Source organism: Pseudopodoces humilis, chromosome 2 (assembly GCF_049639895.1).
Source record: "Pseudopodoces humilis isolate 2021_Gansu_Grassland_sample_001 chromosome 2, ASM4963989v1, whole genome shotgun sequence".
Taxonomy (NCBI): Eukaryota; Metazoa; Chordata; class Aves; order Passeriformes; family Paridae; genus Pseudopodoces; species Pseudopodoces humilis.
In genome coordinates this window covers 48,800,944-48,815,626 of record NC_142201.1, presented here as the reverse complement: position 1 = coordinate 48,815,626, position 14,683 = coordinate 48,800,944, and the positions used below count along the sequence as shown (strand labels likewise).

The following is a 14,683-nucleotide window of genomic DNA, read 5'->3' as shown; positions in this document are numbered from 1 at the left end:
TACCACCTGATGCTACTTGTTGGAATTCTGCTTCAATACTTTATCAGGAAGCATGTTTGTAAGTGACTGGCTTGTTACTGGCAGACAGTTCATCTGATAAATTTATATATCAAGTCAATAGATTTCCAGTTATATATTTTATAACACTGAATGTGTGTAGTTTCTGTAGATGCTGAATTCTCTGGTTGTTGTTTATGGGAAGATGAACAAATTTTTTTCCTGAGTATGGGAACTATCTGAGGTATCTCTACTGATAAGTGAGTGCTGCTTCAGGCATGCAAGCTAGATCAGTTGTGTTTACACAGTCATGAATAAGTAGACCATAATTTAAAGCTTAAAACTTTAATATGAAAGCTTTTTGAGCTGTTAGAGGATTTTGCTGTACAAGAATGTAAACCATTTTGTATTTTTCTGTCATTAGGGGTTTTGATGGACCCATAAACATCATTTTTTCTCTGCAACTAAAACATCTTTTGACCACTGAAAGACCTTTTCTCATTTTCGAGAGAAGAGTCATAGAGTGATAGGTCTGAGGCTTGACTTTGAAATGGTAGGAGAATGGAAGAGAGTGGGAGATTGCTCAACATGAGGATTCATGTGAAATTCATCAGTCTGATATAGGTTGCAGTGTATATCTTTGTGTATACACTCTTAAGTCGATCTCAGATTTCTAAGTCAAAACAATAGGGAGCAATGCTGGATATCATGCAAGTGTTTGTTTTCCATGAGTATTTAAGTTGACACGTAAGTGATATTTTGGAAAGCAGACTGTTTCACATAGTTGTGGCCATGTTGCCTGTGGTGCTTGCTAAGGCTGGTGTGTCGATTGAAGTTCTTGAGTTAGGAGAATGTTAGGAGAACCAAACTGTGTCCTGCATCTTGCACTGGAAGTGCTGGGGATGATTGTAATACATTCTTACATTATAGAATAAATTACCTTTTCTGAGTGAGCAATCTATTTAAAAAACAGGTCCCTTCCCTAAAAACATGATCTTTTTTTTTGTCTTTGCTACAGGAGCAGACTGTTCTAACCCTAAATACAGCATCTGTCACTTCTCAGGCTCCACCTGTGTCCAGCTGGAGAGAAAGCCCTGAAGCAAATGCTCCTGAGGAGCCAGAACGAGATGGGGATAACGAGCTGGCAGCCAGCTTGCTGCATGAGGAAGAAGGAAGGAGGAGGCTTCAGGAGGAACGGAGGATCCAGGAAGAAACAACCCGGCATTTTGAGCAAGAACAGGAACCCCAGGGGCTGGAGCTCGAGAGACAGCGTAAAGAAAGGGAGCAGCAATACGCTGAGGAGCAGAGGCAGCAGGCAGAGATGGAGGAGCAGAGGCGGCAAGCGGAAAGGCAAAGGGAGGTCCCCACGGAGGTGCCTCAGTACCAGAGGTGTGCACTTGTGCTAGGATACACTTTCTCTTCCTTCTGCAAATTCAAATCCATTTCTACGGGGGCTGTGCCTGTCCTGAACATATAAGGATGCTCATGTAAGATTCATGCTGCAATCAGGAGGCACAAAATACCATACAATAGTTGTTCTTTCCAAGGACAGAAGGATCAGGCATAATACAAAGTTCCTCCCCAAGAATCAAGTGCTATATTACCCGACTTCAGCTTTTTTTTTTTTTTTTCAAATGGGATATGTAAATACAGTAATTACAGCCAGATGAAAGACGATCTGAAGGACTTAATGAAAAAATTTTGTAAGAATTGTGCATAAGCCTGTAAATTGAGAGCCAGTGACTCAACATACAGGGCTTCCAGAAGGAATACCAAGTGAACGCTTTTCCAACAAATGTCTGACTGATTTTTTCTCTTATTTTAATTCAACAGTGTAACAATAAAGCTTAATTGCAGTTAACTACTGGGTAAATCTGTCAGTGAGGAATATCATGGTATATGAGTGAACCGATACTGGCTTACATATCATAACCTGTTAGAAATATCCACTGTGGATATATTTTGTTCTCTCATTAACTTCTTCAGCACATTGATTTAAAAAACAAACAAACAATTATTAGTTCTCAAGTTTGTGTTCTTGCCCAGTTTTCAGACTACTGTTACAGGAGATTAATCTATCTGAAAACTATTAAACCCGTAGCTTTTCCTTTATTTTCTGCATTTGCATTACTGCCTTGTGTATGACTTATGGCTTGAGGTTTCTCTTGAGGTTTTTCTCCTTTTCTTGTGTAAGTAATAAGAGATGACTGAAGAGAACACATGGTATCAAGCTAAGTCTTAGGAGAAAGTAATATGATTAAAAAAACTGGATATATTTCCAGAGGAGGTTTTAAGGCCCAGAGTTACTTTAGTTTAATTTAAATGACTGCTGCTTGATATGCCTGCTGAGCAAAGCAGAGACACAATGCTGCAATGGCTGAACAGGTTCTTCCTGGCAGCAGAGCCGGGTAACTTCACAATTTTCACTTGTCCCAGTTGCAAGATAATAGGACTTTGTGCAGTAACTTGTTAAGCTGCTGTAATATCTGCATATCTAAACCCCTGCTACCTTCTTTAGTCGATGGGGATTTCATTGCTTCTGAGGTTGCTACCAAAGGATGTGTTTTGCTTTATAGTAAAAACATTGGGGGTTTTGCTTTGTAGTAAAGGAGCAAGTTCAGTGAAACTGGCCTTTAAAATATCTGGTGTTAAATATTTGCTATAAGATGATATCCAAAGATAAGACTTGAAATCTGAAATGTTATATAAACACCCACAGAGGCATGATACTTGCTGCAAAGTGCACTGTGGGAGGGGATGGGCAGCTGAAAAGTGTTGTCTGTGGAACTTTGTGAATTTATAAACTGCACCTGTACACTCTTCTAGAATAAAAATGTAATTTTTAGAGATCTGCTGTGTTTGGATAAGATTTTCCTCCTCACTTTGAAATGGATGAGATAATCACTGTTGTATACTGATGCTTCTAATTTTTGCAGCACCTTAGTCTTTGGGATTCTTTTAACTCATCTGAATTTTCTCAGTTTTCTCTGGGGATATTTACTGTTTGTTCAATTTCTAGAATTTTTTTTTTAATATATATTTTATCTTTATTTTGCTTCTAGACATTATGAGCGCTATGAAGTATCTAAAACAATAGAGGATCGAGCTGGCCATCCTCTCATTGACAGGTAATAAGAAATTGAATTAATACATAGTTGAAACATCTTTAGCAATAACCATTTTGGCATGCTCATGCTTGGATTCCTTGTCTCTTCACAAAAATGTAATTTAGGGCAGTTTTTATGACAACTTTTGTTTTTCTGCCTTCTTTTTTCAGTTGTATTTCTGATGTTAAATTAAGACTCTTTAGAATTTTACCTGTTTGGGGTGTTTAATTTAAACTGCTTTTTTTCTTCCCTTAAGGATCTAATTTGGATTATGAACTATTTGTGTTTAGGTATGTCTTTTTTTATATGAACATAATGTTTCTTTTTTTTCTCCAACAGGCATTATGAGCGTTATGAAGTTTCTAAAACCATTGAGGAGCAACCTGGACAGTCACTTGCTGACAGGTATATCCAATATTGAATCTCAACACCGACTGTAACGCCACCATTTCTTTGTTAGAAAACTTTTAAAATTCTAACAAACTTTAGTCATAGCAGCTAAATGTATATGTCGGATTGCTGCTGTGTTTTGCAGTTTTTATGGCATGTTTTCATATCAAAGAAACAAGAGGCCAAACTTTTGTCAAATTATACCCTGTGTTGTAAGCAACGGTTAGTCAGTGGGATTCTATGGGGAGAAACATAATATGAGATGAGATGAATATGTGGGTGGTACTAAAGTTACCTGGCTAGAAAACAATTTCAGATAACTTGTGGTTGTGTCATAGCGTGCTCTACAAACTAAGGTGCAGTCATCCCAATTAGGGTTGTGCAACTTGAGAGAGTAAACAAGAAGGTAAGTAAGAGGCAGCAGCAGCATATTTATCTGGGAGGCAATGCATGTTGCTCTTGTAATTTACACAAGTTATTTTTAAGTTGCAAACTCTTGCTTTACAAATCAAGCCTTTGTTTTGCATCGCATCTCACAGTATTTCTGAAAGATGACTTCTGCTGTGTATTTGAGCACTTCTTGCAGTTGAATTGAACATACCTCTCTTATATAAGGAGAGATTTAAATTACAAGTAACAATTAATGAATCTGTTACTAGTGGAAGATCCAGATCTAATTTCAGAAGGAGCATGCATTAAATAGTTACATCTTGGTTATATATGTGAGGAGGACACTGCTTATTTCTTCACTACAGGCAGCTGTGAAACTTTCATCTTCTTTAATAAATATTAAAATTGGTCCACACCATAGGACAGTCAGTAAGAACTTAAAGAAGCAAGATGTGATCCAGTTTATGCTTCGTATATCTCCAGATAAAGGACAAGATTCCTTCAAAACACAGCTGTACAGCCAATGCTGTACATGTAAACACATTAATGTAGCAGTTTTGAGTTAGGACCAAGCAAAGTATTTATTTTTAAATCCTTTCTTTTTGAGTTATTTTAAACCAAAAATTTGGCTGTACTACTTGAGACTAATAATACAGCACGGAGGTGTTGACGAAGCTCCTGCTCTGTATTGTCAGAAAATAAACTTTTTGCCATTTGTCTCCCTTTATGTGACATTTGTTGAATGCCATTTCTTGGCCAAAACTCATTAAAAAATTATGCTTCTAGGTACAATCAGTGAACACTATTTTTTTCCCAAAACAAATTTGCATGCTGGATTTGAGGAGGTGTTTTGCTTACAGTCTAGTAAAAGTGCTGAAGTATGATTTAAGTTTCTCATGAAGCCAAATCAATCATAAATCTGCTCTGAAAGTTCTCACTCCTTTGTCAGACCGTAGTCTTCACAAAGCTTCCACAGGAAAGGACTTGGTTTTTTACATGTTTTTGTAGAAACTAGTACAATGATCAGTTCCTTATGCCTGAAGCACTGGCAACTTTCAGTACAAAATTTTAACTTTTAATTAGTGATTATCTATTGACATCTAAATATTGACATGTTCTTTTTCCATAGGTGTTTAGTTATTTTTTGCCTCTTGTTTTAAGTACAGCATAAGTTGTTGATGGGAGGGATGGTGAAATAAAGAGAGGACTGGTTTTATCATCTGCAATGATAAGAGCTTTGTCTATAATGAGGGCTTGTAATTAAGATAGAGAAATTAATGTTTTTATATCCTTAGGAATAAGTCAAAGTCAACTACAGAACTGAATGAATTCAACACAATCAGAAATGGTAAGTAATGTATAATTTCCATGATATTTAATTTTTGGGGCAGGTAGGGAGGGAGGAGACTAGGAAGAAAAAGATTAAGATGTGTACATATAGTCATCCTAAGAAAATGATTTTTTAGTATTCTTTTTGATAGCTGCATTATAAATTCATACTATGCCCCAATTTAATGAAGTTTCAACAGCAAGAGGAAAATCATACAGTCAACATAAAAGCCAAGGACAAATAGAATTAACTACTGTCTTGAAGATGGCAATTGCAAATGGCTCTTAGATGCCTAAATTTTAATGACAGATTTTTACATGAGATAAAATCAATCATGCAGTTATATCACTGAAGGTATGTGTAGATTTGATACACTGATTCTGTCAATCAAAAAAAAAAAAGCTGAGCATACCAAGATGATAAATTTAATGTATTTAATACAACTTTTTGTCTTCTTAATTTCAGTCAGTGTAGTAATAACAGAGCAAGAAGTCAGCTCTCAATATGTCACAATGGCTTGTGTCCTGGACTCCAGTTCAGTTCTATGACTTTGCTTGTAGTAGAGGAATTATGTGCAAAGCAAACAAACCAATTTTATGAATATGTTGGAGTCAAAAATGCCTGCAAGCTACTTTTGTGTTTAAAACATGGTTAAAAAGAGTAATCACAAGTAATCAAAGAAAAGTAGATGTATTAGGGGATATATTGCAGATTAAAAATGTTGTTTTCATCCATTAAAGCACTGTCATTGAAATTAAAGAGAAAGTAAACTTCCATAGTATTTTATAATCCATTATAAACACCAATAAATCCAAGAGCAAATCTATAGTCAGAGCAGCATTTAAAAGGATTGAAATTTCAGTTGAATGACTAATTGCTGAATAATTTTCTTAATTATTTTTACTATAAAGAATAGGTACTGGATCTAGGAAATAAAAAATTGTTGCCTTCTGATATGTCAACACCCTTTGGAGAAAGATTACTTATTTGTTTACCCTTCCAAATTTTCAAAGACCATCTATACCATAAATTTCATTTCAACTCATAGTTAACACATAATCTAAGTAACTGAAAGATTTCTCTCTCCCTTTTATATCTATATAAAGCACTGTGTTTAGTGCCTTGAAGGCAGAAAGAAAGAAATTCTTATAAACAGAGACAACTTACAGAAGAGTATGAACTCGTAAAGATAAAGAGTGTATCCCATTATTTAACTACGTATTTTACACATGGCTCAGTTTATATTGGAGGAAGAGTCCAAATTATGGCACGAAAAGTGGTGATACCCTTTTAAAAAGAGAAGTATTTACACACAAATGCCTATGCATATACACTTAGGAAGTGAAGGAAAATGCATTTACATTAAGCATTATGTAAAAGACTACATTAATGGAAATACAAACAAAAAAATTTTAGTAATGTTGTATTGGCAAGTTTTACCTGGCTGTAAAAGGGACCTGGAATAACTTGTGAATGGAGTGATGAACAATAGGTCTTGGAATTATAGCCAAAGTGCTGACAGGATGATAACTGCTTTTGTGCCTTGGGGTGTCTAGCTGATGTTTGCACATGTTGTCTGCACAGGCACCCAGACCAAGTATTCAGAAAGGTCCTGGAACACGGGTGAGTCACAGAAGAAGTCTCAGAAGGAGCAAAACCTGTCTGCAGCAGAGTTGGAGAGACAGCAAATCCTTCAGGAAATGAGAAAGAAAACATCTCTACACACAGACAGCAGCTGGATTAGGCAGCGCAGTGCCAGCATACATAAGGAGCCCGTTAGTCTGTACAGCAGTAGTATGAGGAGGTAGGAGTCACATTAAAAATTAACTCTGTCTCTCATCAGACAGTTTTCTTCAGTTATTCTGAACCTCAGCTTATATTACAGAGCATAGAAACAAATTGAGTCTGTGAAATGCCGCAAGGTAGACTGCATAGCCGCACAAATAGGAGAAAGTAGCTCTATTACAGCTGGGATTGAATGGGGTTTTTTGCAAGTAAGGAATGTGGATGTGACCTGTGAATAACTCAGCTGCTTATTTCTTGGTTGGTATAGCAGCAATGGAAATCAATAGTGTGCCTTGTGACTGACACATGTGTTTAAGAATTTCAACACAGCATTTTGTTTTGGAAATTAATTATTGTGGCTAGGAAGTATACCTTTTTCAACATAGAAATATGTTGTAAAGTTTGGATAGTTTATTTTTGCTTTATTTAATTGTATGAATGTTGGATTTGTCACTTAGGAGACAGACGAATTATCAGTCAGGAGAGTGTTTGGTTATTGGGCCAACACCTTGTACCTGGGTGATGCTATCCAGTCTGGGTGGATTGTTATTTTCTATCTGGTATCCCTTGGAGAAAACATAAACAAAGTTGGTATCTGAGGTCTGTTGCTGTGTGGATTTTGATACAGTTCACCCTGATAAGGCTGCAGTGAAGTGTTTTGCTTTTATTAAGTAGCTGTTAAGTGCCACCTCTTTTCCTTAGCCTGTTTTTTCCCATGAGAACTACAGCTGGACACAAAGGATAATTTACTACTCACACATCTTAAATCAGTACATGAAGAATATTGCTTAGAGTGATCAAATATATTCATCCTAGAAAATATTAAAAATGCAAGGATAATGGCTTTCTCTTAAAAAATCAGCATATCGTTCTGTTGCTCCATCCGTACTGCCATTTACATTTGAGGTGCTTGTATCTCTGTTACAGAGGGGAGTCTTTGGACAATCTTGATTCTTCAGGAATGAGGTCATGGAGGCACCATTCATGGCTGAACCAGTCTGCCTCCTCTTCATCTCTATCTTCTAGTCAAGATTTTAGTCGCCCCGTGTCCACTTCAAACCGAGCCTACATGTGCACTCCTTCCTCCAGCAAAGCATCTCCCGTGGCCACCTCTGCAAGAGCCCCCTCCACATCCCAGACAGCTCCCCGGGCTCAGTCTCCCCTCTCTGCTTCCCAGCCCGGGTCCCAGACACGCAGCAGGTGAGTGGGTGCCCTTTTTCTGGGAAGGTAAAAACGTTGGATGGCACTGAAGAACAGACTTTGTGTCCATGCTGGGCTTACAGCAGTATTCTTGCCCATAACGTTGATTAATTAACAAATACCTGGAGTCTTCTAGCTGGAGAGGACAGTGGAAGTATGGACTGGTATTACCTCCCTGCTCCAGTCACTCAGAAAGTTCCCCAGGTTTGTCATCACTGCTTGACATTGGTTAAAAAAAAAAAACAAACTTGAATAATCTATCTTCAGTCTCTGGGCTCTGTGTTGGTTACCAAACTGATTAGCAAAGGCCTGTTCCAGATAGAATTTCTGACATTTATTTCCTTTGGTTTGTTTTAACAAAAGATTCCTGAAACCCACGCTTAATGACCCTCATCTTGGTCTCTCTTCCTCCCTTCCTGGCGTGTGGTCAATATCATCTTGAGGAGCACTCAGGAATGCTCATAACCCATAACCCTGGAGAATTATAGAGTAGGATGTTGATTTTAATCTAGGAGGAGAAAGCAAGAATTGCAACATATTTTGAAACAAAAATGGAATTCAGCTGTGGTAGGGTAGATAACTCTATTTTATGTACTTGAAACATTTTAAAAATACCTCAGGATAGTACTCCAGAGAATCATCCCACACTGAATTACATGTGTTATATATAACAACAGTGAACACTACTTCACTAGCTCTTACACTCTCAGGCACTTAGTGATAAATTGACCCCATTTTTTTTCTTTTAAGCTAGTCTTTTACATTCTGGATGATGTAAGAAAATTACCTTCTTAACCATATTTGCTTCTCTTGTTCTCACTTCTATTTGCTAGCACCTTGGTAGATCTATGGAAACTACCTCCGTATGGCCTATGTTTAAAGAGTTCACATAATATTTTATCTCCAGGTCTAGCCTTCTTTTATCTAACAAGGTGCAGATGGTGGGACTTGGAAGTGGTGCTTGGTAAAACTTAGCATTCTGGATAGTTCCCCATAACTAAGAAGGCAGGAGCACAAAACCTGTGTTGTTACTCTCCAAACTTAACAGTACAGTTTTCATTTGTAGAAGTTATTTTATACAATGAAATATGTGCCAAGCATGTGACAGAATTTCGTAACTTTTTCCTATGTAAATTTGATATAAATTATAACACTTCAGCTTTCCATGGCTTTCAGATCAACTCTAAATAACATTACTTTCCCCAAGCAGCCTAATAGTCCAGTTTTTCCCTATGTGTTTTTTGGTTTTAATCTCAAAAAGTATTTGATAACTCTTCTTTGTCTTTTAAACATTTTCAAGCTGGTTTTAAGGTTTTTCATTCTATATTTAGGTCAGTCAGTGGGAAGAAAATCTGTTCATACTGTAATAACATTCTGGGCAAAGGAGCAGCCATGATCATTGAATCTCTTGGTCTTTGTTATCATTTACATTGCTTTAAGGTGAGAGCTGGGAGTCGCATCGTGAAGGAACAGGAACTAATCAGGAGCACGCATGGCTACTCAGTGTTATGCTCACAGGGGTTCTTACTAATCACCTGCTTTGCCTTCTACTCTTGACAGCATGCATATTTCCATGAGGCAGTCCCATTTGCAGGCATTTAGCACTCCACTCTAGAAGTTTCTTAAATGCCAGAGCTAGCAAGTAGGACTTTGATAAGCAAGATGAGCACATTGACTGTGAGATGAAAGATATCCTTTGAATAGGTGGCAAAATATCAGAAAATGCTGAACCACTTCTTCCAGAGAAAGCAGCTCCTCTAAAAAATTAAAATCTCAGCCTAGACCCTGGCAATTGAATCATTTAAGATGACCCATCCTTTCTAAGCAAGTCTAGTCTAGTCTTAACAGAGAGTGTTCATGTGTTGTTTTCCAAATAAAGGCATGTTGGAAGAGTTCAATGTGGCCGGATAAAACCCAGAACAATACCAAAAAGTGTCTTTAATGCTACTCAGCCCTAGTCACAAACTAAGCTCATGCCCAGTACTGAGACCTAGACCTACTTACATGATTTCCCATCGGCTTGGGACATTTGCAGAACTGAAAGAATAAATGTTTGCCTGCAAAAGACAGCAAAGCAGTCCTGTTCCCCTGCTCTCAGACTAGATGTGGAATTAGACTATGACTTGGAGGTGCTGTTGTACCCTTCTTCTTCTCTGACTTCAAGATAAAGGTTTCTGTGTCTAGTTCAGAACACTTGTCTTCTGTGCCCAGCTCAAGTGCATCACCTGGAGTATTACTAGGGATTGACTCCAAGCTCTTCCTGCCTACCTGAGAAGGAGGGACAGGACTAATCCATAGTGATCAGTTGCCATTCACTTTTCTGCAGGACATGTATTCTGGGTGAGACAATCCACTTGTAGATCATAACCTATGTAAGAAAATGCCAAGTTTCTGTTTTCCAAATTTCTGAAAATTAATGAGCTGTTGAACAGACTGCCATTTAAAAGATTCATTACTTGATTAAGCAGGGAAACTATCTGTCCTTTGTAAATTCAGTAAGGGGAGTATTATATTTCAGATTACATTCTTTCCAGATGTGGTCCATATTCACAGCAAGTACAAGTTTAGCCACCATAGCTAAATAGTTTCATGTTAGTATGGCAACAGTCAAGCCCCTTATGTGTTTATGTTAGGAAAATTAAATCAGCCCCATCTCTCCAAATTAGAACTTGTTTTGATGATGCAAACCCAGGAAATTGGGAGTGCCCTGAGTATTTGCTGCTTCGAGTGCCAAGGGGCTGAGGACACCAGCAGTGTATAGTGCCGCATGGAAATCTGCAAGTAGCACACCCAGGTGTTCTGTGCCAAAATTCCTGTTGCCATCTAGAGAACAAATTTTTTTTGTGCCAAGCCAATTGTAGTTTTCAGAGAAACCAAAGTGAAAATTAGATTTAACAAACTAATCTCTAAAAACCGTCTGCTTTATGTTTGCTTACTTGGTGTATCTCTGCTACTCATTGTCCAGTCGTCGCCTTAAAATACTTTCTCAGGGTTGGTTGCATTTTGACCTACTAATCGTTGCACATTTGCTTCTAGTGATTGTGGGGTTATGGTTCAGGCTTTGTTGAGCTTAATCTGAGCTGCTTTTGAACAGCATTTTTGTTTCTTAGTATTTTGGAAGGAGTTGCTAATTATTCATGTGTGATTCAGTGTGTTGCCTGTGGATGCGACCTTGGTGGATCCCGCTCTGGAGCTGAAGTCAGGATCCGAAACAACAAACTCTTCTGCAACGACTGCTATATCAGATTTAAAAGTAAGGCAATCCAACTGCAGTGTGCATGACTGTAGCTCTTCTCTGTGCCCTACAACCTCAAGTGTTTGCACAGCTGAGCCACTTGATAGCTTTCTTGTTTAGCTTTAAGTTAGTGAATAGGTTCAGCAAGGTTTGATTGCCAGTTTCTGTCTTTTGTGGGGTAATCATTCCTAACTTCTAACTCGCTGGTAGCTGATTTTACCAACTCGTTATTATGCAGTTTTGAGCAGACAACATGGTATAGTCATCTTTCTTCCCTCATAGATCTGAGAAAGTGGTGTCAAGGAGCTGTCAGGTGCTAAGCAGGCTTGTCTTGATAACAGAGAAGCCTTTTTGAAAAAGTGTCTACATTTTCTTAAAAAGAAAGCTGAAATATGTATTTAATTCAGTCCTAATACATACCTGGAAAGCAATTAGTTTATCTTGTGCAGATGGCACAAATGCTGGTTTCTTTTTGCGATGCTATTATTATTGGAATTATAGGTCTGTAATTGGTTATTCATTTAGGTACAAGTTCAGGAGGAATTGGTTTACTTACAGATCTTAATTAAAAGGTGCAGTATATTTTTTTTCCTTCTTATGGTTTGCAGAATTCTGATTTATTGGCGCATGATGTTAAGGCTTTGTATAGTGGTATTTAGGTCTTTTTTTCTGCTGTCATAGATGATGGTAGACAACCTCCTAATTTTGTTAAGTATCAGGAGTTTTATGTGGCTCTTTTTTTATGTGGCAAATGTGGAATTCTATAGGATGATAAAAATCAGGGAAGGGAAATAATTCCTGAATTACTTCCTGGGAAAAATGTCTGTGTTTCTGTATGAGCTCAGCACATTTTTCTCACGGTGGATGGGAAGGCAGTGAAGGGAACAGGATATTCATGCTAAAGCATTTGAGCAGGAACTGGGCAGCTGCTGGCTGTGAAACCTAGCTCAGGAAAAGAGAAGCTCTGCATCTGATGCTGTTGCTGTTTGCAGGCTCTTTTTGACTTCCATGAAGAGAAGTCACAGAAATGATTATGTGGTACCTGAGCTAAAACCAGAGAGCACAACACCTCGTGAGGGTAATAGCACATTCAGAGAGACTAATGTTACATGCATGGATGCCACTGTGATCAGTGGAAGGAGGAAGAGAATCATTCCCTTCCATCTGGAGGTTATCCAGGGCACTGGGTCATACTGTGTCCATGTATCTCCTTATTGACAAGACTACACTGAAGTGACTGTTCCTATTTGAAGCACCCAAATGTGTGTGAGATTCACTCTGGAGCTTGCTCATGTTATTTTTTGTCTCTGTCTTTTCTTTTGGGGGGAAATATTGCTGGATGAGTTGGATAAGTAATTTTATTTTGGATGAATTGCTATTTAGTCTCTCTTTGACGTTACAGCCCATAAAGTCACAGCAGTGCCTTTCAGAAGCAGAGCTGATCTGTGAGGAAACGTTTCTATTCCCTTCCCTTCAGACTGCATCTACTTGGGCCAGTGGGCACCTCAAAACATAATTGTATGAGATACAAGTAAAATCAGGAGTTGTAAGAACTTGTAGGTACAGAACAAAGTATTCAAATTAGTGAATAATACAAAAACCAGCTATGCAATTACTGCAGTGAAAATGTATTGGCAGCACAGGCCTGTGATGCAGATTACTATTTTTTGCAGTTGGCATCTGACATCAACCTGGCTAGTTATTTGTTAGTTTGGAATGTGAACACATTGGCTAAAAGGTTTGATAAACTGTAGGGTTATTGATATTCACTTTGCAATTTTATGTAATTTTATGTGATATTTTTGCACATTTTTGTGTTAATTCTGCGGTTTAAACTTGGAATGTTCTAGTGAAACACCACTGTATTGGCAGATACCTACAAAGATATGCAGAGAGGATAAAAAAAGTTCTTTACATTGTTACAGTTATTTAGCAAATTTTAATTTCATTATTGAGGGGTAAATTTAGAAAAACTATCACTCTGTCTCTGTGCTAATGCTAAAAATAATTCTTAAGAATTTGGTAAGGTGCATGTTCTGTGGAATATGACTTGGCCTGAAATACTTGCAGTGCTATAATTGGATTCAACTCATATTTGTATTGTTTATTAAATTTGGATTGCTTGGTTCAGAATGTATACCTTAGTATGTTACCATTTTCAATAAGTATTTGAAACTTTAAAATGTTCTTTGACTATTAAATTACTATTTTAAACTTTAAAATGTTAATTGTTGTCACAAACACCCTTCAGTAGCTAGATTTTACTGACCTTTTTTTATGTCTCTCCCTAACAGCTGGGCAACCAACCTGCATGTGAAGCAAATGAAGATATGAAACCACTGTCGCAGATACAAGAAGAGGTGATTGCTGCTGATGTAGATCTATAAATATAAATATTGTGTGTGGTTTTTTTCTAAGAGTAACTCTTGCTTGTCTAGTCTTCATAGCAATACCTTGTATTCTTCATATAACTATTTTTATTTATAAGAAAGTAATTGCAGTAAGGAAATAGCTGGGAAAAATGCTTTCACATTTTCAGCTTCAAGTATTGAGAGTGCAAGAGAGAATAAGTATATTTTCAGTAATAACTTCAAAATATTTTTGAGGCTTATAATCAACTAGTTGACTTTCCAATGGTATATGAAGAGGGTATTTTGTTTCTAAGCTCTTGAAATGAGCATTAGAGAAATAGCTAATATAAATATATATTTGCAATTGCTGTCTTTATTTTTTGACATATACTGAAAGTGAATTCTCTAGGTTAATATGAAGCTGCATTTAAATGCACACAAATGTGTTTGCTTTCCATATGCTGGTTTCTAAAATTATGTGCTTTTTTTGAAACCTAAATACAAAGAATAATCTGTTTGCTCAGTGGTGTTGGCATAATATTCTGTGGAATCCATTTAAGTGAGAGAGTTTTCTTTTCCCATTTGGAAATGTAACTATCACTCTTTCCTCTGAGTGGAGAGTGATTGTTGAATTACCATATATTTGTAAATAAAAAAATCTGATGTTGCATTTATTAGAAGTTTTTGTCCTTTCTGTTCAGCTAAAGATGTCTAAGGTAATGTTTGGAAATATAAAATTGTTTGATTTTCATCTTGGGAAAAATACTTGTTCTGACAGGATTAAGTTGTTCTCCTAAATATATGCAAGAGCAATAGTTCTTCCATTTCCCTTTTACTTTGTAGTCAACGTCAAAGTCTGTGTGCAGCTGATTCATCAAGCTCTTCATGCTCTTTCTCT

The 14,683-nt window shown here is 37.2% G+C and overlaps 1 protein-coding gene across 17 annotated transcripts in view; it reads left to right on the top strand.

Annotated features, from left to right (window-relative positions):
* The window catches only part of LMO7 (LIM domain 7), a 130,954-nt gene extending 116,495 nt beyond the window's left edge, over window positions 1–14,459 (top strand). For 15 of the 17 annotated variants that reach the window (XM_014250479.2, XM_088069004.1, XM_088069002.1 and 12 more), the window contains 9 exons: window positions 1,016–1,386; window positions 3,060–3,125; window positions 3,444–3,509; window positions 5,180–5,232; window positions 6,799–7,018; window positions 7,927–8,199; window positions 9,531–9,639; window positions 11,350–11,452; window positions 13,729–14,459. In XM_014250479.2, coding sequence (XP_014105954.2) covers window positions 1,016–1,386; window positions 3,060–3,125; window positions 3,444–3,509; window positions 5,180–5,232; window positions 6,799–7,018; window positions 7,927–8,199; window positions 9,531–9,639; window positions 11,350–11,452; window positions 13,729–13,751 — 1,284 coding nt within the window. In that variant the 3' untranslated portion in view covers window positions 13,752–14,459. The remainder of the gene's footprint in view (window positions 1–1,015; window positions 1,387–3,059; window positions 3,126–3,443; window positions 3,510–5,179; window positions 5,233–6,798; window positions 7,019–7,926; window positions 8,200–9,530; window positions 9,640–11,349; window positions 11,453–13,728) is intronic. The other 2 variants (XM_014250450.2, XM_088069003.1) reach the window with 2 other exon arrangements.
* Window positions 14,460–14,683: the final 224 nt, after the last annotated feature.